The sequence below is a fragment of the Pinus tabuliformis genome, chromosome 6, assembly GCF_031772625.1.
Source record: "Pinus tabuliformis cultivar Carrire ecotype Pingquan chromosome 6, CPIR1, whole genome shotgun sequence".
Classification (NCBI taxonomy): Eukaryota; Viridiplantae; Streptophyta; class Pinopsida; order Pinales; family Pinaceae; genus Pinus; species Pinus tabuliformis.
In genome coordinates this window covers 417087133-417114559 of record NC_142292.1, presented here as the reverse complement: position 1 = coordinate 417114559, position 27427 = coordinate 417087133, and the positions used below count along the sequence as shown (strand labels likewise).

At 30.9% G+C, this 27427-nt stretch overlaps 1 protein-coding gene across 1 annotated transcript in view; it reads left to right on the top strand.

Annotated features, from left to right (window-relative positions):
• Positions 1–27427, top strand: part of LOC149259073 (endoribonuclease Dicer homolog 3a-like) — a 68664-nt gene that overhangs the window by 12832 nt on the left and 28405 nt on the right. Inside the window, exons 5-25 of the mRNA XM_089451270.1 lie at positions 1578–1712; positions 1932–2001; positions 2145–2209; positions 2319–2438; positions 2534–2671; positions 3237–3327; positions 3738–3852; positions 3932–4115; positions 4993–5153; positions 6045–6182; positions 6261–6344; positions 7338–7624; positions 7823–8091; positions 8217–8728; positions 8820–8920; positions 9199–9407; positions 9500–9709; positions 10008–10469; positions 10821–11105; positions 11261–11590; positions 11875–12499. Coding sequence (XP_089307396.1) covers positions 1578–1712; positions 1932–2001; positions 2145–2209; positions 2319–2438; positions 2534–2671; positions 3237–3327; positions 3738–3852; positions 3932–4115; positions 4993–5153; positions 6045–6182; positions 6261–6344; positions 7338–7624; positions 7823–8091; positions 8217–8728; positions 8820–8920; positions 9199–9407; positions 9500–9709; positions 10008–10469; positions 10821–11105; positions 11261–11590; positions 11875–12499 — 4591 coding nt within the window. The remainder of the gene's footprint in view (positions 1–1577; positions 1713–1931; positions 2002–2144; positions 2210–2318; positions 2439–2533; positions 2672–3236; positions 3328–3737; positions 3853–3931; positions 4116–4992; positions 5154–6044; positions 6183–6260; positions 6345–7337; positions 7625–7822; positions 8092–8216; positions 8729–8819; positions 8921–9198; positions 9408–9499; positions 9710–10007; positions 10470–10820; positions 11106–11260; positions 11591–11874; positions 12500–27427) is intronic.

Sequence of the window (27427 nt, the reverse complement as noted above, 5' to 3'; positions counted from 1 at the left end):
CATTAAAAAATACACATTGGAGAGGCATTGTAAATTGCTAAAAATGTTAGAGATTTGAATAGACACAAAGACCTTGAAATAAATGGGATTTGACTTCCACTAATTAATAAATCTCAATCCTAGTCCCTCGAAATCTATCTTGATCAATCCTTGTCCTCTATTGTCTAACACGATCTCTTTATTTTCTCCTCCTTTTCTCCTTCTCATCATCTTCTGTTGGATCCCTTCTTTTCCCTCCCTTTTCATCACTCATTTTTATTAACCCTATACGTCTCCTTTTGTCTTACTCCCCTTTTTCTTTAACCCTCCTCCACCTTCCCTTCTTTTCCACTCTCTCTCTTTTGTCTTCTTTATCTTCCCCTCTTTCCCTTCTCCTCTATAATATCTTTCTCATTAATATTATGTTAATTAGTATAAAAATATAATTACTTTGCTATATTATCCCTTCCCTTGCATTTCTCCTTTTAATATATTGATATACTATAAAATTGTCAATTAATTATTATATTGGAACTTATATATTGTTTATATTAATTTATATATATATATATATATATATATATATATATATATATATATATTATTGATTTATATTATTAATTTATATATTAATATATTATAACATTTTATTATATTTATATATATATTAATTCTCAACCTACATGTTCACTTTTTTTTACATATTAATTGTTAAATGCACCATTTATTTATTATTATAGTTTTTTACCTTATTGATTTTTAGGTTTTTCTATCTCTTAGAACCAACATTTCTTCTTACTTTCTCCTTCCCCTTCTCTATCTTGCATTTACAACTTTCCTTCCTTCTATCTTCTCCTTAAATCCTATGTCATGATGATGAATCTGTTAAATAAATTTGGAGCATTGATGTCTAATATGAAGTATACTAAGGAAAATTCAAGTATAAAAAAATTGTTGATTACAATAATATATAGATATAGATTTCAAAGTGGTACACATTATAAAATGGAAAGATCACATATTTTCCAACCCAAACATATTGCTATACTAGAATGTAATTTTTTGAAATTGAATTAGATAGACCTAGAGAGTTAGAAATCTAAAACCTACCATATAAGAAATTGATTTTATAGTTTACACATTAATTTATAATACTTTATAACATAGCTATCACCAATTAAATTATAATTAGTTTTATACTTTATTACAATAATAGTAACTTTTTTAACTATATATCTAGATTATATATTTATTTTAAAAATTAATAAAAAAAATATAATGTACTTTCTGATACTTAAACAATTGAATATATATGAGTAGAAAACTTTTAAAATATTTTATTCTGAATAAATATTCTAATTATTAATAAAAATAATAAATTAAAAAAAAAATTCAATTTTTAACATTTTAGTTTTCATTTATACTATACAAAATTATATAAATAAAAAAAAATAAAAGCCACTTTTAAAAATCGGACGAGCTACTTTAAATTACTTTTCTATTCCTATTCTATACTGTGGATTATTAGCATTAATCGTTATTTAGACAATTAGATAGAATTTTGTGCTTTCCACCGTGAATTTGAAACTGTTTTCCAGGTAATTGTCATGACCCCTCAGATCCTCTACGATAGTCTTGGATCCGAATTTCTAAATCTGGATATTGTGGATTTGCTGATTTTTGACGAGTGCCATCATGCATCGGGAGGACATCCATATGCGAAAATAATGAAGGTTTGAATTTATTCTCACTATTTTTTTAAAATAATAACTTGTTTTGACGATGAATCACAATAGTTGGTTCGAAACGCATAGACAAAAGATTGATTTGTGATTTTGCCAAAGATTAGCCAGACAATATTATGGATCACAGAAGTCTAAATTCCTTAATAACTATGATGTTAAAACTATATATTATGACGCTTATAAATGGTGTATATTGTTTTCTTAAAGGACTATTATAAAAAATGCGAGCGTAAACCAAAAATATTTGGGATGACAGCATCGCCCCTCAAACGGAAAGGTAAGATCACTTTTATATTTATATTTATAAAGGTGAATGAATTTCGCATATGTTAAAGTTTTGATTTTCGTATATGTTCAAATTTCTTTTATAATATTTTTGCATAAATCTCTCAGGATGATGTTTGTGATTAAATTGTTCAGGTGCTTCTTCCAACATTGATTGTGAGGATCAAATTTCCAAACTTGAAGACATTTTAGATTCGAAGGTAGTTTAAAAAACCATTCCAACTAAGTAGATATTCACTATTTTAAATACTGGATACTTCACCATTTTTAAATATACATTTCTAATAGTAATATCACAAATGCATTTAGGTATATATGCCACAGCATAAGGCTGAGTTGGAAGAATTTGTTGCTACTCCTATCCTAAGAGTTATATATTACGAGAGTCCAAGTTCATTTCATGATTCTATGAAAAAGAATTTTGAAAAGGTTATACATCAACTCTTTCTTGTCCAAAAATTCATATTTTCTATTTCTTTGTGAATTATTTTCATAAATAGTCATGTGTTTTTTTGTGTGGGCAGATTATCCAAAATAATTTCATTCACAATCAATTGGAGGATGAAGAAAATACAAATGACAAAACAAGGAAGGAATTGCAGAAAATATGTGGAAATATTAATTACTGCATTGAGAATTTGGGATTTCTATGTGCTTATGAGGTATGTTATGTAATTCAATTAGTTTATAATTTAATGAAATATATTTATTATAAAAAATTAAATAGTTTTTAAAGATAATATTTTTTTTTTGACATATTATTTTTTCTTATAATTATATCATTTATAATTATTTTAAGCTATAAAAACTAATATTAAAGTTGGCAATAAAAAATAGTTAGGTATCTTAAATTTCTCAATATTAGAGTTTTTCATGATGAAACTAGTTGTAAACTTTTATATATATAATTTTTATGGTATAGTAAATTTAGTAGTAATTCTTTCCCTTTTTTTAACTTATAAGAGATCTAATGACATGTGTAATTCATTGTGAATCATTAGAAATTATAATTATGTATTTTATTTACATTTGAAATTTAAATATATAATATTTTGATAATTTTTAAAAATATTATATATATTTTGTGAGATTAAAATTATTTTATTATATTATAATACCTTTGGAGGTCAAGAAGTGTTTCATTTTATTTAATATATGCTTATTATTTTTGGTTATATATGTTTATTATGAAAAATTATTAATACATTTGCTACATTGTTTATGAAGGCTATCTGTTACTACATTTCTAAAGAATCACAGAAAATGCAAGGATTCTTGATGGATATGTTAAACTTATTCAAAAAAATACTGGAAATTGGTATGTATATCTTTTCCTTTTTAATATGCTCTAGAGTTAGACTCTCTCCCCTCTTCTCTTTTTCTCCCTTTTTTAATTGTTTTCCTTTTATTAAAATAAAGTAAAAAGGTCTAAAAATTTTATAATATTTTGTCTTTTAAAGTTTATTTATATTTTTAATTAATTTAAAATTTTATTTAACAATAACTATTTAAAAAATAGTATAAAAAATGATAATTTTTATAAGATATTTAATATAAATTTTACCAAAACAAAAATTAGATTTATATATTTTTTTGTATTCATGAGAGATGGAGTGTTTGTCTGTTTTCTTCACTAATGCAAGCAGGATATATTATCTAGATACTCATCTTCCGTAACAATTATTGCTTTTAACGATGATTTGATTTAATGTAATTTGTTGTGATTAGACATTGAAGAAGCAGGGAAAATATTTAGCAGAAAAGGAGGATATTATGATGCAATCCAGAAGGGTCTTTTAACACCCAAGGTGCATGCGCTAGTGCGACTTGTTTTAGAGCAAAGGTATGACTAATTGTATATGTTTAAAGGATTTTATTGATAGCGGTTGGACAGCAAGTGACATTATAAAATCAATCTCCAGGGACGCTGAATCGATGCGATGTATTATATTCGTAGAAAGAGTTGTTGTAGCAGCGGTACTCTCAACCTTGATGCAGCAACTTCAGCCTCTTTTATCTGTCACCTGTGACTACGTATCTAGACAAACTTCTTCATCAAAAGGGAAGAAGCAGCATAAGATACTCGAAGATTTTTCAAATGGCACGGTGGGTTTTATGTTTCTATCATCTTATTCATCTCCACATAGGTTTGAGTGGGCTCTCAATGATTTGATTTTATTTTTTTGGGTTTGATTTGCGCTGTCTCCAGAATGATAAAAATGTTTTTTTTTCATAAATAATAATTTTATTAAAGAAATAAAAAGGTATATACAATGATGTTAAAACTTCAAAGGAGGCCGCGGCCATTCCTCAACCAAAAACTCAGAGACATTACATTCCTCAACCAAAAACTCAGAGACATTACAGTTCAGGCTTCCTGCCTAATTTACAGTACAGACTACAAAATTTTGTATTCGGGCCCTGACACACTGAAAGAGATTACCAGGACTGATTTCGTCATGCCCTTCATTGACCACAAAAACAGAAAAGCAACTATCATAGCCATTTTTATAACAAAAAGCAGAGACTATAATGGCATTTGCCACAATCTGTAACCAGAGTATGAACCAGACAGAGACACCTAACCTCAAAATTAATGACACAAAACCAAAATTGCATAGGCCACCCGGCAGTGAGGAGACAATTTTAATCTGCATGCTTTGGTGAGTCCGGCATATCCCTACCCACCTGGCTGGAAAAAGCTACCGAGGTCACGAAACTGCTTTCATCAAATGCCGTTGCGCCACCATCAGGAGTGGTCACCAAATTTAAAATCCCACCTGCACTCTGAGTCTGGCCGCAGGCCAGAATATCGCTCTGAGTCGGATCCATGGACTATCATGGACTATTGAGTCGTTTCCGAAACATGGGCATCGTCTTGCATGTTGTCCACTTGGAACACCATCCCAGAATGATAAAAATATTATAATTTATAGTAGATTCATTTTAATTTAGAATTATGACGGAGTATATGTGTTTATAGGTAAAACTCTTGGTTGCCACTGATGTCGTCGAAGAGGGCATTGACGTGCAAAGGTGTAGCTGTGTCATTCGTTTTGACTTGCCAAAGACAGTACGGAGCTTTATTCAATCTCGTGGGCGTGCTCGTCAAAGGAAATCAAAATTTATCCTTCTCGTTGAGAGGTACTCTTATGTTATGCAGTAATCAATTTATAATTTGTGCGTAATCCAAATAGAAACAGTGACAGACCTGGAATTTGACGTTCCACACAAGTTCTTTTTGCAGATTTAAAATTTCGAAACATCTCGAAAATTTTGAAACTCTAAATTTGGCTGGGAAGTATTTCATACTTAAGTTACCATGATAAATTCTAATAACTGATTTAAATTCTAGTGAGTGATTTAAACATAGAATAATTTAGACAACTAGTTGCAACACCACCTATTTCCTGTCTGGAAATGCACCAGCCTATCCACCAAAGAGTGGTGATACATATAGCTGCATTTGATCCAGACCAGAAATATATGGGTACTGCAACTAATTGTGTCTAAGGTACTTTCTTTCTGTATAAATCCTTCATTCGAATTTAAATCACTTATTATAATTTATGATGACAACTTAAATATTTACATCTCAATTTAACGTTTCAAATTTTTTGCAGACATTTCAAAATAATATTCAAAATGCAAAAAAAAATTGTGGAACCTGTAGGAGAATGAAGAATGGATATTAATGTTGCATCATTCTCAGATTGTCCGTCAAAATAGATGAATGAAGAATGGATATTAATGTTGCATCATTCTCATATTGTCTGTCAAAATAGATGGCCCTTGTTGATTTGTTAATTTTTTTTCTAGTTTTTGTTAAATACACATGGACAGCAAAAACAATATGAAAGATAAAACATGCAATACATTTTTATTAACATGAGATATAAATTTATAGTACATTATGTGACTCTTGGGTTTCAGATCCCAAGGTCTCTTGGACTGCTTTTGTCCATTCACTTCCACACTAACCCATTTAAAATTAGGTGTCCAACTATTTTTACAATATTGCGGTGAGATTTTCAGGGGTAACGAGAAACAAGAAAAGCTAGTAAATGAATTAATGAGGAGCGAGGAATCAATGAAGGAGACGTCTGCGAATAGAAATTCAAATCATGCACGTTGGGATCGAGAGGAATGCAATGTTGAAACTGATATATATCGTAGAGATTCAATGATGGAGACGTTTCAGAATAGACATTCAAATCATACACGCCGTAATAATCCACAGGATTGTTATAATGTTTTATCAACTGGAGCTACAATCGCGTGTGATAGCAGTGTCGATGCCATCTCTAAAGATAGTGCAAAGTTGCCAGGAGATAAGTAAGTGCCTGGTGTTTCTGGAAGTTCAGTTTTTAAAATTCACCTTCGTGATAAAATTTAACTTTCTATTAATTCCTTTGAATATTGAATAATAACATGGCATACACAAAAGTAAGGCATGGAAACCGCTTGTGTATGTTTCCACACCTAGTCGTCCTAATGGTTTTTGGAATATTAAGAATTAACATGGCCTAGACAAAAAGAAGGCATGAAACTTGCTTGTGTATGTTTCCACAGCTATTCGTCCTAATGGTTTTCAATTTTTTTAGAGTTTTAACTTTGTACGGATTTCGGGTGCTTGTGTATGTTTCCACAGCGATTCGTCCTAATGGCTATCAATTTTTTTTAGAGTTTTAACTTTGTATGGATTTCGGATTGTCCAATGTTTTGGATGGACTTACTACTATCATCATTTCTTCTGATAAAATTTATTATTTTTCTTGAATATTGAATAAGGTAAAGAATGAATATGGCGAGACAAAAAAAGGCATGAAGTGTATGTTTTCACACTAGTAGTTTTAATGGCTTCCAATGCTTTTAGAGTAATAAGTGTGTATGGATTTCAGGTTGTCCAATGTTTTGGGTGGACTGACTACCTATCAACGCTTGCTTTTGTGTTACTGCTGATAGGTAGGACTGACTACCTATCAACGCTTGCTTCTGTGTTACTGCTGATAGGTAGGGAGTCCAATTAAACATTGGACAAATAAAAATCCATACACAATTAAAATTGACCACTATTAAGGCATGAAGCCCTTTATTATATTCTTTATTAATATTATTGTATTATGTATTGATACTAATTTTTGAATTTATAATACATTAATTACCATTTTACATTTTCTAGATTTAGATTACACATTTGGATAGGAAGTGATCACAATTGTATTCTTGAACTCTGATGGTCTAGAAACTCATAATCTAACAAATAATTATGTATATTCAGTAAGAGTTATGTATGTTCAGTAAGATTTTGGGCATTTACTGATTCAGGGTATATTGGTTTAGGTATTACTCGCCTAAAGTTGTATTTACACAGAGAACTTTGAAACCTACTCTTTCAAAGAATCTTGTAGGCTTGGAGAAATGCAAAGTGTCACAGAAAAATGAAGACCTTCATGAACATCTCCAACCACAACCAGTTTCAAAAAAATCATCCGAAAAACAAATAAAAGATTCAGAAGAATTGTCACAGCAAAAAATAAAAGATTCAGAGGAGTTGTCTGAAAGACAAGTAACCAATTCACAAGAGAGTGAGATTGAGACTTCTAATCATGGAGGTATGTTTCCTCTTAAGCACCAATTATTGTAAATGTGCATGCTAGCATTTTTTTAAATACCTGTCTGATTTCTTTTGCTACAATTACTTTTGAAAATATAAATATTCAAACTCACGATATTATGCTTTACAATTAGTATGATTTAAAGTGTTTAAGGAAAACAACTGATAAGTGGGAAATATATTTGTGTTTATTTAGGTATAACCAAGAAAAAGGAGCTGCATTCATATAAAGGATATGCTTTATCTGGTACCTGGGGTGAAAAATTGAGTGGAGTAACTTTACAACTTTACAAAATTTATTTCACATCACAATCAAATGAGATGACATATGCAAGCTTTGCATTCTTGATTGAAGAAAAAGTAGATGAAGACATTGCAAATCTTGAAATAGAACTCTTTCTACCAGATGAAAGAGTTAGCTCGAAATTTTTGCATTGTGGGGATGTGGAATTGAATTCCAATCAGGTATGAATATTATAGAAAAATTAGTTTCAAGGGTTTTGATATATACCTCAAACAATTTATTTCAAATTATTTGCCTCACTGATAGTTGTATGTGATCTTGTTTTGTTGGTGTGTTCTATCAACAGTTGAAAGTTGCAAAATATTTCCACGAAACACTCTTCAATGGAGTGTTTGCTAAAGTATTAGTTCAAGACAAATGGTCCAGGTCTAAAACTAAAAATCTATGGGTTAGTTGTAATATGTACTTCCTTTTGCCCATTGAAGAAGACAGTTTTGGAGCTTGTCACAGAGAGGCCAATATTGACTGGCAATTAATCAGATATTGTATTTCCGGAACAAAATTGTTTAAGTGTCTTTTCCGTTCAGAGAAGGGCACTCATGTTACAGATGATTTTGATATCTTGCTTAAGAGGAATTTTTTACAGTACACTGTTCCTCAAGAAGAAGTCATTTCTTTGGCCACTGGAATTCACAAAGCTTCGGATTTAATAGATAAAGCAATAATAGCTGTGCATACAGGAAGAATTTACATTGTTGTGAGAGTTCTTTTTGGTAAAACTTCCAAAAGTCCCTTCCCTCCACATAAGGATGGAAAAGAATCTCAGTACAGTTCCTATTGTGATTATTTTGAAAAAAGGTAAGGATATGTGATATTTTAACATATTTAAAGATTTATAGAATTATGTTTATTTGAAAAAATACAAAATTAATGATGATTTATTTTGTAGATATCAAAGGCAACTCAAACATGTGAACCAACCTCTTCTACTACTGAAGCAAACTCATCGGCCTTACAATCTCCTTGTCAACCATTTTGACGTTTTAAAAGGTTTGAAGGTTTTTGTTTATTTCTTCTTTAACTTGATGCAATGTTGTTGCAATTTTATCAACAATATTGTAATGCCAATATGTAAATATATATTTAGTAAAGAAACATTCAATTTAAAACATTTTCAGTATGAAATGAGTGATCGATTTTAATTGGTAATGTCTATAAATTTTAAGAATAAAAATATGTATATTGGTAAAAGAATATTCAATTTAAGAATTTTTTAATTATATAGTAAATGGTTGATTTTGATTTGATATGTACAGAAAAAGAACCAGGTTCCAACACTGATGAAGTTAATGAAGCTAACTATGTAGAGCTTCCTCCTGAATTGTGCTTGGATTTAGGAGTTCCATCATTTATAATTCGATCCCTCTATTTACTTCCTTCAGTAATGTACCGCTTAAATTCATTAGTGCTGGCTGGGAAACTTGGAAAAGTTATTAGGGAAGAGCGTCCTAAATGTCCATTCATATCTGCTAGATTGGTAAGTTTGTATTTATATGTTTATTTATAAGATTAGTAGTGTTTTTTTTTATTATTAAAAAGTAACATTTCTATCTCTCTGTTTTCTGATAGATCATGGAAGCACTCACTACATCCCGTTGTTTAGAGTCGTTTTCATATGAACGACTAGAATTGCTAGGGGATTCATTTTTAAAATATGACGTTAGTTGTCATCTGTTCTTGAAATATGAAAGAGAAAATGAAGGACACCTCTCTGCACTTCGAGCTGAGCTAGTTTCAAATGCAACTCTTCATCATTTAGCGACCACTCGCACTCTGCAGGTATCAAATTATGTGTTCGTTATTATATTTATAATTGAGAAAATATGACCATATTATTGAAGTTTTTTTTGTGACGAGCCAATGTTATATGTTTTGTTGAAATAGTATTTTGAATCTACACTTTTTTTAAACAATAAATCTCGTTTGGTAATGTATGGGTTGGTTTTACTTTAAAAAAATTTAAATACTCATTTTTATGAACATATATTCTTAGAGTTTACATAAGAAGATCATAACAATAAAACTACCCCCTTAAACATGCTAATGATATATTGTCAATGATATGTTGTTATTACAGGAATATATTTGTGATGAAACATTTGATGCACGTCGATGGGTCGCCCCTGGAATGCCTAAGAGAAAAGCCAATCGCTGTCGTTGCAACCTGGAAGATCTGGGTAAACCTGGAAAGGAAGATAATTTAGCTACAGATGGGAAATCTTGTGATGAGGGTCATCGGTGGATGTCCCCGAAGACAATATCTGATGCCGTGGAGGCTCTAATTGGAGCACACTATTTTAAGGGTGGCGCACCTGCTGCTTTTGAGTTCATGAAGTGGATGAATATGGAAGTTGATATTGAACCTGATTTAGCAGTGGCAGCATGTCCACGTGCTTTTGTCGATCCTTCTGTTTTAAGGGACACAAATTTGCATGGCCTGGAATCAGTGTTGAGATATGAATTCCAGAACAAGGCTCTGTTAGTGCAAGCTATTACACATGCATCACTACAGGGAAGCAAGGGTGGATGTTGTTACCAGGTATATATGAAGTATATAAGTTTTACTTTTTACATATTAAGTGTAGATTATTTAGTTTGTGTGAATTTTAGTTCTTATGTCATAAGTTAAACATGATAAAAAGAGATTGAACTACTTACCAGTTTGGATAATTCAGAGATATCCAAGTTCGACCAGATGGTTTTTCTATCCAAAATTAAAACTAACCCCAGTCTTTCTGGTTACTATTTTCAAATTTGATATTTCTTTGTCTTTTTCAATGCTGGATGCTGTAGAAGGGAAATGACACTTTTTATAACTAACTTCTACATATACTATGCTAAATTGTGAAATTATCGCTGGATAGTATGTTGAAAAGTTATCATTGTGCAGCGCTTAGAATTTCTGGGGGACTCTGTGTTGGATTTTCTTATCACGCGGCATTTCTATTCAACGTACCCAGGACTTCCTCCAGGATTTTTAACAGATTTACGCTCGTCAACTGTCAACAATGAGAATTTTGCACGTGCTGCTGTGAAATATAACATTCAGAAATATCTTCGTCATGATTCAGAGTCTCTAATGAATCAAATAACAAAGTTTGTAACTTATGTTGACCAAATTAAGGAAGCGAAATGTGAATTTAAGTCTTTTGGCGGCACAGAAGCAGGACCAAAGGCAAGTAAATACCATGTTATTTAATTCTGACAAGGTTTTTGTGTACTTTTAAAAAAGAATGAAAGGCATCTTTTCGTTTCTTGAGTATGCTCTTGAGCAGTTCATAGTGGTTTTTTTGGTTCCTCCTCTTTGACTGTTCTTTTTATTCTAACCAGGTGCTGGGAGATATAATAGAAAGCATTGCAGGTGCTATATTCCTAGATACCCAATTCAATTTTGAACGTGTATGGAAGATAATGAAGCGTATTTTGTCTCCTATTGCTACACCTGACACTCTGCAGCTGCAGCCATTGCGGGAGCTGCAAGAAATATGTTCTGAACATCACTGGAACATTGAATGGGATTTTGAGGAACAGGTGGAAGGAGTTGTGGCCACCGGAGTAGTTCATTTAGAAGAATCAGATCATATAGTTGGAACAGGGATGAAGGAAAGCAAAAGATCTGCAAAGATCGGCGCTGCCCAACAAATTTTATTGCGAATGGAGGTAATATAATTTACTTTTCATGGTTTATGATTTAGGAATTACATTTATTTATTTATTTATTTTGTATCTACGCTCAGGTTAAGTTGAATCTAGCCGCGCCAGTGTTGAATGAAAAAACAATCCCTCCTGCCCATTTGTGAGATGAATTATATTAAATCAATTTATTTGTGTTGACAGTTGAATGAAAAAACGATCTGCCCGGATCTGCCCACCTGTGAGATAAATTACATTAATTGATTTGTGTTATTCTTTCTGAAAAGTAATATACTTGTTTTGTATCACAGGAAAGAGGTTTACATCATAGCCGCCGGCGGAATGATATTGACAAGGTAACTTTGGATACTAATGGAGGTGAAGATGAAGCCGTGGAGGAAGTGCGAGCTACAATCAATGCAGATATTAATTTAAAAGTAGAACCGGTAACTGCTAGCAATGCAGGTGGACAAATGGAAGAATCTGAGATGGTTGTTTCAGAACATCAACCTCTCAAGAGAAAGAGATGTCAAGACAATCCATTTTGTGATAGCATAATGATTTCAGTGGAGGAGGGTGATGCATATTCAACTAGGCACCTAGAGTCCACAACTAGAGAGCTTACCTTGGAAGATGCCACTGGTTCCAATGCCAAGGCAGCCAGAAGGTTTTTTGAGACTTCAGTGAATTCCAGAACATCTCAGCATGATGCTGTTGAGAAATTTGACGGTCCTGTTTGTGATAGCATAATGATGTCTGTGGAGGGTGGTGATGCATATTCAACTAGGCACCCACGGGCTACAACTAGACAGTTTACCTCGCAAGAGCCCATTCCTCCAAATGCCAAGGCAGCTAAAAGGTTTCATGGGACTTCAGTGAATTCCAGAACATCTCAGCATGATACTGATCATGTCAATCAGAACTGGTGTGCTGACGGTATGTTGTTTAAAACTTATTTTACATTTCTTTTGGTTCTAAACTGTACTAATAGTATTGGATAACCTGATAAAGCACCATATTGCCTTTTAAAGTTTATAACAAATTTCGAATGTCTCATGTTTAACTATGGTTATAAGCAGGATTACAATGGTTTTTAGGAGTTCCGTCATTTGATTCATGAACATTGACGAGAAAATAAAAACCAGAGCCGTGTATAGATAATGTATATATTGGTGTTGGTTGAAACTCTTGTTATCACGATGATTATAGAGAGAGTCAAGGAATGATATTAGTTGAATGTACCATGTAAATTCTGGTATTATTGTTATTTATTTTGGTAATCCCATCTCAATTTTATTAGTAATTGTAGACTTATTATCTTTTTTTATTGACCAATTCAGATGGTTTGGCAAGCAGCATTATAACTTGTCATGGGGATGAGAAAAACAGTATACCTTGTGGTCAATCAGGCTTTTCTGCAGGTGTGTAACTGACCACCACCACTCTTATGTTGTTAAAATTTATAGTATACTTGAAATTTCAAGCTGACTTATTGGCCCATGAAATAAAAAGTTGGAAGAAAACACAAGGGTATTTTTGACATCTTATTTGAATACCAAAAATTCAAATCAGCTTAAAAGGAAGCTCTCAATTATTATTATTAAATTTATAATTCTAAGAAAATAAAGACAGAGAAAAATTAATTTACAATATTCTAAAAAAAATAAAAACGAAATATATATAATAAAGAAAGTTGGTTTATATAAATTAATAATTTATCATTACAAATAAATTATAAGTACACAATTTTTATGATGGTTGGAAAAGATATGTAATTATAAAAAAGTTATAACTAAATAAATTAGAGTGTAATTTTTTTATGATTGTTGAAAAGGAAATATAATTATTAAAAAATAAAAAGAGAATATAGAAAATAAAGAGAGTTTATAATTTAATTTTATACCATAGAACATATGATTCTACTTTTTTTCTATCAATATTTTTTATTTTTATTCCACCTCTAAAGATTTTGATATTTTACCCATTATTACATGCATTGAATTTATATTTAGTAAATAAAAACAAAAAAACAAAAGACAAAGATAAAGATATTTTACTCACTACAATATGCATTAAATTATATTCACTAAATAAATACCTTGAAAGTAGCTATCCAAGGCTGAAAGTGAAAAACATCTTAGATAAGCATTTGAATAATTGTTTACAATACTACTCACCAACTTATTTTCAATCATAACTTTAATTTATATTACTAATTTTTTTTATCAAAATGAAAAGATTACAATTACCTCTAGAGTTTGTATATATATATATATATATATATATGGATGATGGTGGTGGTGGTTAACTTTAGCTGAGACCAAACTTTGGTCTATAAAACCTAAAGAAACAAATTATTTAGTTTGATATATATATATATATATATATATATATATATATATATATATATATACTGGAAATCAGGATAAATCTATTATGGTGAAAAAAAAAATCTCACAACATCAAATGCACTTCAACATACAATCCCACAACATTAGTGTGCATTATCAACTTAATTTAAAGAATTGAGAAGACTGAAATGTGTACATTTCCACATTTCAACACAATTGGTTCTATATTGATCAAAACTATATAGAATTTAGTTTTAAGTTAAATTTCTAAGTACTTGTAAAATAATAAGATTATTATTTTTCATTAGCAAAAGTTGAGTTTTGGAAATCAAGAAAATTATGTTAAATTGCCGTATATTATATTAGTATTTTTACAATTTTAAATTCTTATTAGATTTTATATAATTAGTATTTTGGTTTGTTACACTAATTTAGATATTTACAAAAGAATAAATAATTTAAAAATTAATATTATAATATAAATATTTATATTTGGAGTTTCTAATATTATTGTAATATAAATATGTATATTTATATTTTGTAAATATTTTTTTTATAGCTAGGATTTATGGTAATAATATTTATATGGGAAATAAATAAATTTAAAAAAAAATACTAAACTTAATTTAGATACTTGTTTTCCAAACAGGTCCACCCAAGGTTCAAGGAGGTCCGCGCAGATTGTTGCATGAAATTTGCCAAAAGAACAAATGGCCATCTCCAGTGTTTAAGTGTGTAGAACTAGGGAATTCTCACAAAAGAAGGTGCCTATACATGTTTAAGTAAAATGCTTGGTTCATTTAAGATTTTGGAAGCAATATGTTCTGACTCTCATTTTATTTTGCAGTTATGTTTTTAATGTTCACATTCCTGGCACAGAATTCCATGAAGTTAGTGGGAAAGAAATGCTTACAAAGAAGATTGCCCAGGATACAGCAGCTTTTATGATGCTTTATCAATTTCAAGAAAAGGGATTTTTTCCCATGGATGTAACATCCTCAACCATATTTTTTGAATTTCAAAAGCAATTTCAATGATGCTTTATAAATTTCAACCAGGCACCGAGAGTCTACAACTAGACAGTTTACATTGCAAAAGCCCATTCGTCCCAATGCCAAGGCAGCGACAAGTTTTTTTGGGACTTCGGTGAATTCCAAAACATCTCAGCATGACACTGATCATGTCAATCAGAACTGGTGTCCTGACTGTATGTTGTTTAAAACTCATTTTACATTTATTTTGGTTCTAAATTGTAGTAATAGTATTGGATAACCTGATAAAGCACCATATTGCTTTTTAAAGTTTATAACAGATTTCTAATGTCTCATGTTTGAGAATGGTTATATGGAGGTTTTTCACAAACCTCATACGGTACAACGGTTGTTAGGAGTTCCCTGATTTGATTGATGAACATTGACGAGAAGATAAAAAAACAGAACTCCATATGGATAATGTATATACTCTGGTTTGGTGAAACTATGGTTATCACGATGGTTCTAGACAGAGTCAATGAATGATATTAGTTGAATGAACGTTGTAAATTCTTGTATTATTGTCATTTATTTTCATATTCCCATCTCTATTTTATTAGTAATTTCAGACTTATTATTTGCTTTTTGTTGACCAATTTAGATGATTTGGCAAGCAGCATTATATCTATATCTTGTCATCTCTATTTTATTAGTAATTTCAGACTTATTATTTGCTTTTTTTTGACCAATTTAGATAGTTTGGCAAGCAGCATTATATCTATATCTTGTCATGGAGATTAGGGAAAAAATATACTGTGGGGTCAATTAGGATTTTCTCAAGGTGTGTAACTCACTATCATTCTTTTTGGAAGTCTCACACACTTAATAAAGAGTTTAAAGAAAACATAATGGTATTTTTGACATGTTATTTGAAAAAGAAATACAATTGCAAGAAAATATGCATTAAATTATAAAAACCAATATGCATTAAATTATATTCACTAAATAAATATTTTGAAAGTAGTTATCCAAGGCTGAAAGTGAAAAACATGCTAGATTAAAAGATAAGTGAAAACATTTAAATAATTGTTTACAATGCTACTCACCAATTTTTTTTCTAACAATAACTTTAATTTATATTCCTAACAAAATTTGGTCAAAATGAAAAGATTACAATCACCTCAAGAATTTTGAATATATATATATATATATATATATATATTATGGTGAAAAAAAAAATTCCCACAACATCAAATACACTTGAACATACCATCCCACACCGTTAAAGTGCATTACCCACTTAAGTTGAAGAATTTAGAATACTGGAATGTGTACATTTCCACATAATTGATTCTATATTGATAAGAATTGTATAGATTTTAGCTTTAGATTAAATGTGTAAGTACTCATAGAATAATAAGATTAGTATTTTTCATTAGCAAAAGTGAGTTTTGGAAATCAAAACAATTATGTTAAATTTCAATATATTAGTACATTTTACAATATTAAATTTTATTAGATTTTATGTAATTAGTATTTAGGATTGTTACTATAATTTAGATATTTACAAAATTATAAATAATATAAATATAATTTAAAAAATAATATTATAATATAGACATTTATATTTGGAGTTTGTAATATTATATTTAGATTTTGTAAAGATTTTGCGAATAGCTAGGATTTATGGTAATAATATTTAACAAAAAAACAACCTAAATTTAACCTAGATACTTAGCTTTTTTTCAAGAGGTCCACCCAAGGTTCAAGCAGGTCCACACAAATTGTTGCATGAAATTTGTCTAAAGAACAAATGAGCATCTCCAGTGTTTAAGTGTGTAGAGCTAGGCAATTCCCACAAAAGGTGACTAGACATGGCTAAGTAAAATGTTTGGTTCATTTAAGATTTTAAAAGTAGGCAATTCTCACAAAAGAAGGTGCCTAGTCATGTCTAAGTAAAATGTTTGGTTCACTTAAGATTTTGAAAGTAATTTGTTCTAAGTTTCTTTTTATTTTGCAGTTATGTTTTTACTCTTCACATTTCTTCCACTGAATTTCATGAAGTTAGTGGGAAAGAAATGCTTACAAAGAAGATTGCACAAGATGCAATGGATTTTATGATAGCTTTGTCAATTTCAAAAGAAAGGAAAATTTCCCCTGGATGTAGTAGCTTCAACCATGCTTATTGAATTTCAAAAGCATTTTCAATGATACTTCATGAATTTCAAACGAAAGAACTTTAGGACTTGGCTCTTATCAAATGTCCAAAGATTTAATTTAAATGAAAGTATGATAAATTAGTTTCCTATATTTTAGTAATAAGTTCTTCTAGTTTATGTCCAAGTTTTGTATGCAATGAGTTGTAATGAATTATCTTTATAAGCTAGCTAAATTCAACTCTATATGTTATGCCTTGTGTGTAATGATTTACAACCATTGGTATATATCATCTATGCAATTATTATTTTCTTTATTCTTGTTCCCTATTTGTAGTTTAGCATGTACTTATTAATTGATTTTATGTACATTTTGGTTGGCTATTCTAATTCAATTATACTCTATGACGTTTACTTTTGTACCGAATCTCCTAATGCAATTATATAGTTAAATTCATTCACTTAGTAATTAGAAAGTCAAAAAATTTGCGATTCTATAATTATAATTTTATTTTATTTTATTTTTTATTTTTTTCTTTTGAATTTAGATCAAAGATTGAAAATATTTTATTTTTTGCATTTAATTTTTACCAATTTAATTTAGTATATAAGCATGCAATCAAATTTCTTTTACAGTTATGTTTTTACTATTCATATGCTTTGAATAGGATTTGAAAAGTTAGTGGAAAAGAAATGCCTACAAAGAACATTGCCCATATTCAGAAATTATCATGCTTTGTGAATTTCAAAAAGGAATTATAGGACGTGAATCTTATCAAATGTCTGAAGATTTAATTTAAATGAGAGTATGATAAACGGGTTGTCCAATATCACAATTGTAGATGATAAGTGTTTCAAGTTTATGTCCTTGTTTTGTTTTGTTTTGAATGCCTTGTAATGAATTATTTTTATAACCTAGTTAAATCCAAGTCTATTTCTTGTGCCTTGTTTGTGATGATTTGCAACCATTGTTATATATCTTATATCTTATTTGTAGTGAATGTTTTTTATTTATTCTTGGTTAATTTTTTATTTTATATACATTTTGATTAGGTATTCTATTGTTACCATGTTTTTTGATGTTTACTTTTATATGGATGGTCCTAATGCACCAATATAGAAATATGTATTTATATGACATGCACATAATGAAAATTCATTCATTAAGTAACCCCAAATTCAAAAGAAATGTTTCATAGTTGTGAGAGAGAGAGAGAGAGAGAATTTAGTTTGAGATTTAAAATGTTCAAGTTTGTGTATTTAATTTTTATCAACTTAATTTAACATATAAACATAACTATTTTCTTATTAAATATCCACAATTTTTTAATTTATAAGAAATATTCTCACTGCATATAGATACTATTGGCTCTTATTTTTATATTCTTCTTATGATATTTGAACTGTCATAAAATTTAACAAAAAATCATTCTTTCATCATAAATAGAATTTGTTACAAGTATTCATCAAATTTATGCCGTTTTCATCACAAACATAATTTTCTATAACATTCATCATTACTTTCAAACTCACATCCTCATTTCAAGATTCGTTTGCAACTAAATTAACTTATAAAATATATAATTTTGTTTTTGAAATTTCTCATAACTATATACTAATTTATTTATTTATTTATTCTCTTTTTTATGGGAGTACTATATTACTTTTTTTTTCAAAATATATTCATGTTAATTGAATTCCTAAAAAATGGAAATAAATTTCAAATAATTTGTGTAAGAGTATTTTGTTTTTATGGACAATTAATATTTCAAAAATTTCAATGTTTATATATATATATATATATATATATATATATATAAAATTCATTATAGAAGTGTTTTGATCTTATATTGACATTCCTCTATATGGATGTAATTCAAGCAATGTATTTGTTGTCCCTCCATTCATAATATTCTTACAAAAGGGATTGTTATATAACATCACATATCATGCACAAGAATCGAAGTAGACCCTATAAATATTGAAATAATCCTAAAGTTTCCAATTCCATCAACACATAAAGTACATATGTTTTAGGGCATATAGGTTCTATTTCATGTTATTACAAACACAAATATTTTACAATGACATAAGAAGCATATTAATTGGATTCTGTATGAAAATGTTATTCCACTCAGTTCACCTTCATGTTTTCACACCTATAGATCGAGATGATGTCGCGCCAACCCCCATTATTCATAGAAAAGGGGCTAGCCACATGATTATGATGTAAAAGACTCTAGAATAGTTTATATTGTAACTCTAGTTAAGAGTTGATTTACTCAACATGAACCACTAGTAGGTTATCAGGCTGTGTTATAACTAGGCCACTAGGAGGAAGAGGCATTCCATTCTTTCGAGAGAATTTTGTTCCATGGCTGAGAAAAGATAGCCACGAGCGATAAGAGGTATAGAACACAAAGTGTATATGTGCATTGTAGCATCCCATGGGCCACAGGATGTAAAAGACTCTATAAGAGTCTATATTGTAACTGTAGTTAAGAGTTGATGTAGTCAAAATTAACCACTAGTAGGCTACCGGGCTATGTTATAACCGAGCCACTAGGAGGAAGAGGAATTCCATTCTTCCGAGAGCATTTTTTTCCATAGCTGAGAAAAGATAACCAGGATCGATAGGAGGTAGAGCCCACAAAGAGGATTTGTGCATTGTAGCAACCCATGAGCCACATGCATTACTTCTTTGTACCTACAGCCATATTTCTAGATAGAGAAAGAGAGTGAAGAAACCACACCTTCCAACTGGGCTTTCTCTCAAAAGGGTTTCCCACAGAGCATAACTTGTGTCTTATGTGTGTGTGTAAGATTATTTTGTCATTCTCTACCTTTTTTCATGATTTCCATTCTCATGCGTTCACTAATTATAGTTAAAACTATAGATCTTAAAGTTTAATAAAATTATAATAGTGCAGAATATCATATTTTTAATATAATATTATCAGATATGTTGTGACGAACCATCGAGTGGAATATCCATTATAGTTTATGGATCATCAATTTCCTAATTTCTAACACAATTTACTATTTCAAAAAAAATCAGGTCTTGAAATTTCAAAGTCATTTTGAGGCGCTAAATGACGTTTTTTTAGAAAAATTGCAAACTAGTGCCATGGATCTATTTTGAAAGAAAAAATAAGAAGCAATATTATTACCAAAATAATGGCCAACATAATCAAGAAAGTGCTCCCATAAATAATATCTGAAAATCAGGGACGCTTTGTGCCTAGCAGGCAAATTATTAATAATGTAATTATTGTACAAGAAGCAGTCCTCACAATCATGCAAAGGGAAGAGAAAGGAATCATTATAAAATCATATATGGAAAATGCCTTTGACAGGGCCAGCCTTCCATATTTAATGCCAACACTCAAAAAATTTGGATTTTCTCAAGACATAATAGAGGTCATCTAGGCTTGCATCTCGGCCCCATGGATTGCATCTCTGATAAATGGAAGACCAAAGGATTTCTTCCAAAGCCCCAAAGGTCTCAGACAAGGGTTCCCACTTTCCCCTTTTCTCTAGATTTTAATGGCAGAAACTCTAAGCAGAGCCTTAGAAAAATAAAGAAATATCACTGGTCTCCAAATAGCAAGAAGAGTAAAGAGCATAAACCACTCTATTTTTGTGAATGACACCCTCTTACCAGGAGGGGCTTCAACAATAATTGCAAGAAGATTAAAAAAAAATCATGAAGACTTTATATAGGTCTCAAGGGGGCTCTTAAACGTCTCAAAATGCAGAATATATGGATGGAACACTCCTCCCAGAACCATGAAAAGGATTTCACAAATTCTAGAAATCTCCACTCAGGAAAAATGGACCCATTCCTTCTATATGGGACCCCATCTCTAAAGAACATATGAAGGAAGAATTATGGACCAAACAAATTGAAAAAATGAAAAGTAAAATTTAAAACTAAGGTATGATGTGGCTAAATATGGCAGGCAGGGTGATCTTGATAAAAGCATTACTTCCTGCACACCTAATCTATCAGTGTGCAATAATTTCGGCACCCGCAAGTGCACACAAACAAATGGAGTTGATTCTGAGAAATTTCTTATAGCGAGGAAACAAGAGAATAAAAAAATTATTTTGGTCAACTGGGAAGAAGTAACATTACCTTATGAACAAGGAGGCTTATCAATAAGGTTAACTTGCTTAATGAATGTTGCTCTGGGAATGAAAATAATATCGGTAATGATAACAGGAAAGGAGAGTTGGTGGAAAAAAACTTTCATCACAAAATACATGGATAAATCTAGAATAAATATATTGAGTGAAAATGTCCCCATAAGGCCATGCACAAAATTCTGGAAGCTTATGAAAAAAGATAATTCCACTATTCAAAAAACATATATATAAAATCCCAGGCAATGGGCAAACGTTCTCAATTTTGAAGGACAGAATTATGGGGAAAGAGCCTTTAAAGTTTCATTTGGAACTTGAGGGCATTCAAAATTGGATGACAGAAAGAGGCCTCAATACTCTTCACTCAATATCTATTTGGGATCAACGAGAATGGCAAGAATGGAAAAATATAATAACTCCTCCAAATATAAAAGGGAAATGGGTCAAATTAAGGCAGCACCTTAAAGAAGCAATGCCCACAAGCACCGAGGAAGAATATGAATTTGTGTGGGATCCAAGTGGAGGAGGATACACAGTCAAAACTAGTTATAAAGCCCTACAAGATCATCCAAATCAACATGATTGGGGCTTTTGGAAGACAATATGGAAATATGAAAGTTTACCTAAAATAAAAATATTCATGTGGACCCCCTCTTAAAATGTGAAATCCTAACTAGTGAAAATATCTAGAAAGTATCATCCTTAATAGGTGATGTTATGAATAGATTTCTTGGCTCCAGTGTTTGACGATTTATTTTTTCTCGCTTCATATTCATCGATGTTTTAAGTGAAATATTAGCCATGGTAATTGATTACTACAAATATAATTCTAGTTTGGTCATTAATATCAATGAATATGCAAGGAAGAACTAGAATAAGGCATTCAATGAAATCTTGGTAATTGAGATGACTAGATTAGTGGATGCCATAAGGGCTATCACTTAAATGTCCTTTGGAAATTTTCATAATTATGGTTCCTTTTATATCATTGGAGAGATTCACAAAATTTATTAAAATACTTCTTACACCATCATTGATTTGGCAATAACATGTATTCCATGGAAGATACATTTTTTTTGGTAATATTTAAAGGGCCCCCCTCACCAATCATGGTCTAAGAAATATTTTCAGAAATGGTGTGAATTTCTCCAATGATATAAAAGAAATCATAATTATCATATTTTTATAGAAACTGTAGTCATGATGACATTTTCTATTCTGGTCAAGTCATTTAACAATATATCATTGAATTCCCTATTCCAATTTCTCTTCAAGTATTCATTGACATGAATTTCTAGGATTATATTCATAGTAATTAATTACCATGGCTAATGTTTCACTCAAAACATTGATGTATATGAAGCGAGAGAATAAACCATCGAACATCTAGAAACCAATAAATCTATTGATAAATATATTCAACCAACAACCATAATTTCACTGACTTTATTTTTTCATAGTAAGAATCATTGACGATATTGTTAAATTGTTCACAAGAGCAATAAAGAATTGGATCTTCTCTTTTGCATCAATAAAGCATTGGATCTTCTCTTTTGCATCATTACGGAGTAGTATAGTAAAGTTTAATATGTGTAGAACTTACTTTCATGGCATTTTTTTAAAATATTTTTGAAATATGATGAAAATTAGTAAAATCAATTGTTTGGCTTGACTCTCATTTCTAAATTTTAAAATCTCTATATAACCCAAAACATATGTAAAGAAAAATGATCCAAAATATAAAACATGGTTTTGACAATTCACATATGAAAGGTGGAAACTATATATTGCAGTTATTTATTTTAGTTATTAAATTAACATTTGGTGATATGATTTTGATGATAAAATATGAATATATTACCTAAATGGCTCTCAAGGTGAGATACCTAGAGAGTGTACAAACAATAATACACACACTCTATTCGATCAGGAGAATAACCTAGTACATATAGGCTTTTACACTATCGGGTGGTTTGAACCACTCCCTAACAAATAGGATCTCAATCCTATTCTAAAGAAGCGAACACTCAAACATAGGAAAGCTAACTTTCTCCATTATTGCTAACACTCCCCCTTAATGGAGAAAGGGTTCACTAAAAAACTCGAATGACATACGAAACCTACTGGTCTCAGTCTTAGTTAGGCTTACAATGGTAAAAGACAGATATTTCCTTTTTTTCTTCTTGCAGCAGAGCCCATGCTTGTTCATTTGTGGATGCGGCTTCATCTTCAGTTTCTTTACCATAAGAAAATGATGGAGCTTCGCCTCCTTTTTACGTTATCTCCCCCTCTGGAGGAACACATGAACTCTTATAATCCTCTTCGAGTATATACTAACATTCTTTGCATTTGATGTTGTAGGTTCTTGAGATTCTTCAATTGCTTCTTATTGTCTCCCAATATCTGCACAAAAAACAATGTTAGATTTATAAAGAGGACCACATTTTCTTTTATCTTCCTACTCCTTTAGGAGAGCTTTCATTTCTCCATCTCTCCCTACTCCATCCCTTTCTATTGTCATAGCTATGCATTCAGTCTCTTCACTCAGTTCTATTGGTGCAAGCATGTTCTACATTTGATCTATATGTGAGAATAGGCCTTCCTTCTCACAAACAATAACTCATCAATAAGATGTTTTTCAATCATCAAATTGATCCACTCATCATGAAGTATATAAGTCTCATCAAGCTTGATTTCTACATCTGGAAAAATTTCAGGTTCTACAATAATGGATTTGTTTTCATCATCACAAGTTTCAGTTACAGACACACATTCATCACCTAGCATTGCATCTTTAGCTTCACAATCAAATATGAGATCATTTTCAAGAACAATATCTTCAGCAACATTGCCCTCATGCAAATAATATTTTCCTTTTTATTAACAGGCTTCCCTCTGCTCCATTAGTATCCAGCTAATTATTTTCAATCTATGATGGCCTATACTTATATTTTCACCTGTCACGATGGTCGGTACCAAGTTCCTATTGTCTCTATCTTTGAACATAAGATAGAATATACAATAACATAGGATTAAATTATGCTTGTTCTCTAACTATATTTTAGTTATTTTCCTTGCAACTTCTTATTTAAACTCTTAGAATTCTAAGTGTGTCCATCAATTTAGGTGTGTCCTCCTATTTCATCATATTGTCTAACTCTTATTCAGGACCTTGTTGAGATCTATGTGTACCGTACTACTCAAATCTACTAGTCATCTTTTCTTTATCCTATTCTACCTTGATCTCTTCCAATTTGTTCTTACATATGCACATTATTATCCAACCAAAAATAAAAAGGAAAAATAAGCACCATTATCCATGACCTAGGCTTATGTTAAGGTGAGGTCATTTGGGATCCACTTCCATCTTAATCATGGATCTATTGTCTCACCCTTAATTTTATTCAACTAAGTTCATACTCATTCATTGGCATAGTACAATTAGATTACAAAAACCAAGGGGATCATACTAGTGGTGTTACAACAATGTCTTGGTTGAAAACCATCTTGTTGGTGGTTCACAAAGAATGCAAGATATATTCCTTTATTGAGACATATGTCAGTATGGTCCTTGAATATCTATTTCCGCTATATTAATTTATTCTTGCATATTCAATGTTTTTTGATACATTGTTAAATGATGGCCATCTCTTAGTTGGACATGCAGCACAACCAACCTTGTCTCTACATCCTACTAGACCTTCATCCTACCATACCTAACCATTGGCATACAATGTTACTACATCTCTTCTCTATTCCATGCTCATGTGAATATAATGGTTTCTTCATATACCTACCTTAAATCTCAATCCTAACATAATATTTTCATGGAATTTCCTATTTACTAGTGATAAACATTAGTTAGTATGACTTTTAGGAGCCCTAAGAAAATACTAATTGTTTTCCTAGCAATATATTCACACCCAAAGATGAAAGTGGAACCATTTAAAAATATAATTACCACATGTTTTTTGGTTCTCTTATACAAAAACAAGCTCATTGACATAATGCACATTGCCTTTGACAATGACTACATGGGTTCCTGAGTTGTTGTAAGTAGGAACAAAATGCAATATGCTAAAGGGTTCTTCTAAATCCCCTACAAGACTTAATAAACTAACAAAACACTAAAATCATGAGAGAATAGAGAAAAAGACATGGTGGAAAGGGCCTAAAGCCTCAATGTATTATCACACACACTTACTCTCTGTACAAAATAATAGGAATGATACAATATTAATACATCAAGAGTATGTCTCAATATAGTACGTCTATCTCAATCACTTTGGTTGAGTAAATATCTCAACCACACGCTAATCTAGGATCCTAAATATTTGGAGAGAATCTCTCAACCAACTAGACCTAAACAAACTCCCAAGTTTGAGGAACTATCTCATTATAGAATAGATAGGTAGGAATAAATCCGAGTTTTATAATTTTAATTATTTTGAATATTTTGGACTTTTTTTTTATATGTGAGAGTGAGGCTTACATTCCCCCTCTCAATCATAAATCCAAATTAATAACCTAGTACCATTTCCATGTCCCCATGTTGAAATGGTTGACCTGATCGTCAATGAAAAATTGCATGAAAAATCACCAAACCTGAATGTTGAAAATTGTAATCTGAAGAGAATAGACCAAGAAACATGGATCAGTCGCAAGTCTAATACTCCATCAAATTCCCAGCTTCAATGCAAAAGGATCCATTTTACCTTTGCTTGGTCCAATGACCATCCAAGTGAACAAAACAATGTCCACAAATGCTCTCAATCAACATCCCATTCACTTGTCTACTGACAAAATGTCGATGATTCCCACTACATAATTTGTTGAAGTTTAGATTCCCAATCATTTTCCCACTAAAAAAATTGATGATTCCCTCTTTCTTCTTTGATGATGCCCACTGGCTTCTTTCACGATGCCCACTGGCTAATTTGTTGAATCCCACTAGTTGCTTAGTTTACGTTGGTGAAACTTCTAGTCTGACAACCATTTTCAAGTCCGTTATCATTTCCCCCTTTTTTAACTAAAAAGAGAGACAATCATCTGCAGTTAAGTTCCACCTTAAGGTGTAGGATGGTTTCTCAACGAACTTTACCTTTTTCTTAAGTAGATTATAGGACTTATGCAGTTTCTTCATCTCTAGGTTCCATATCCAAGGGTTTATCCAACCATAATTAACGGTCACTTTAGTCTTCATTTGACATTTATTAGATAGATGATTCTTCTTGCCACAATGATGTCAAGGATGGAGGTCAAAATATTTACTCTCCATATGACCAATTCCCTTACAATGGTTACACTTAACATGATTTTGAGAATTTTCTAGAAAACTAACACTTACAAACTGAAACGGTTTTGAGAAATCTAGAACATAGAAAGTATTTAATGTGGTGTAACCCAAGCCATGTCGATCTTTGTTGAAAAAAATTTCTTCCCAAGGTCTTATCACCTTCTTGGAAAGTTCATTTTGTTGTTATTCACACCTACTATTGTTGTTGATAGTCATTAAGTCATTTGTATCACACCGAGAATCAATCATCTCTATTGATAATTCATTTGTATCACATGTTGCATAAAACTTTTCAATTAGAATTTCAGTACTACTATTTCTATCATTTAGTAGCACAACTTGCTAGATGAGATCATTTGTGTCACAACTTTTATCAGCATGATGAATGAAGTCATATTGTTCACAACTTGCATTTTCTATTTAAATAAGGTCTTTTGTTTCACACATTGCATCTATCTTTTCTATACATCTTTCATCAAGTAGATCTTGTTTCACACTTAATTTTATTTGGAGTGCATTAATGAGTTGTTCTTTCACATCTAGCTCAATTTGTAAATATTTTGTTTCTTCTAATGTGTTGGCCATCTGATTGATTAAGTTTTGATTTTGCATTAACTTCCACTCAAGCACTTCAATTGTATTGTGTAATTCATGATTGCACTCTTACAATTCTTCGATTTGTAGTTTTGTACTTTGAAGACATTTTCCTCCTTTACAAATTTTAATCTTTGACACATTCACTTGTACTTTCTCGATTGATTATCATGCTCGCTTGCTTTCACACTCGCTTGATTTTTTCTTCCACGGGATGAGGGTGTCAGATACCACCAAAAATGCACCCAAGAGAATTTTCACAATGATTTTAATGACTTGACTTACTCACTTCAAAATTGACAATGATTGACTCACTTGACTTTTGACTCTAGATTATAAAATTTAAACCT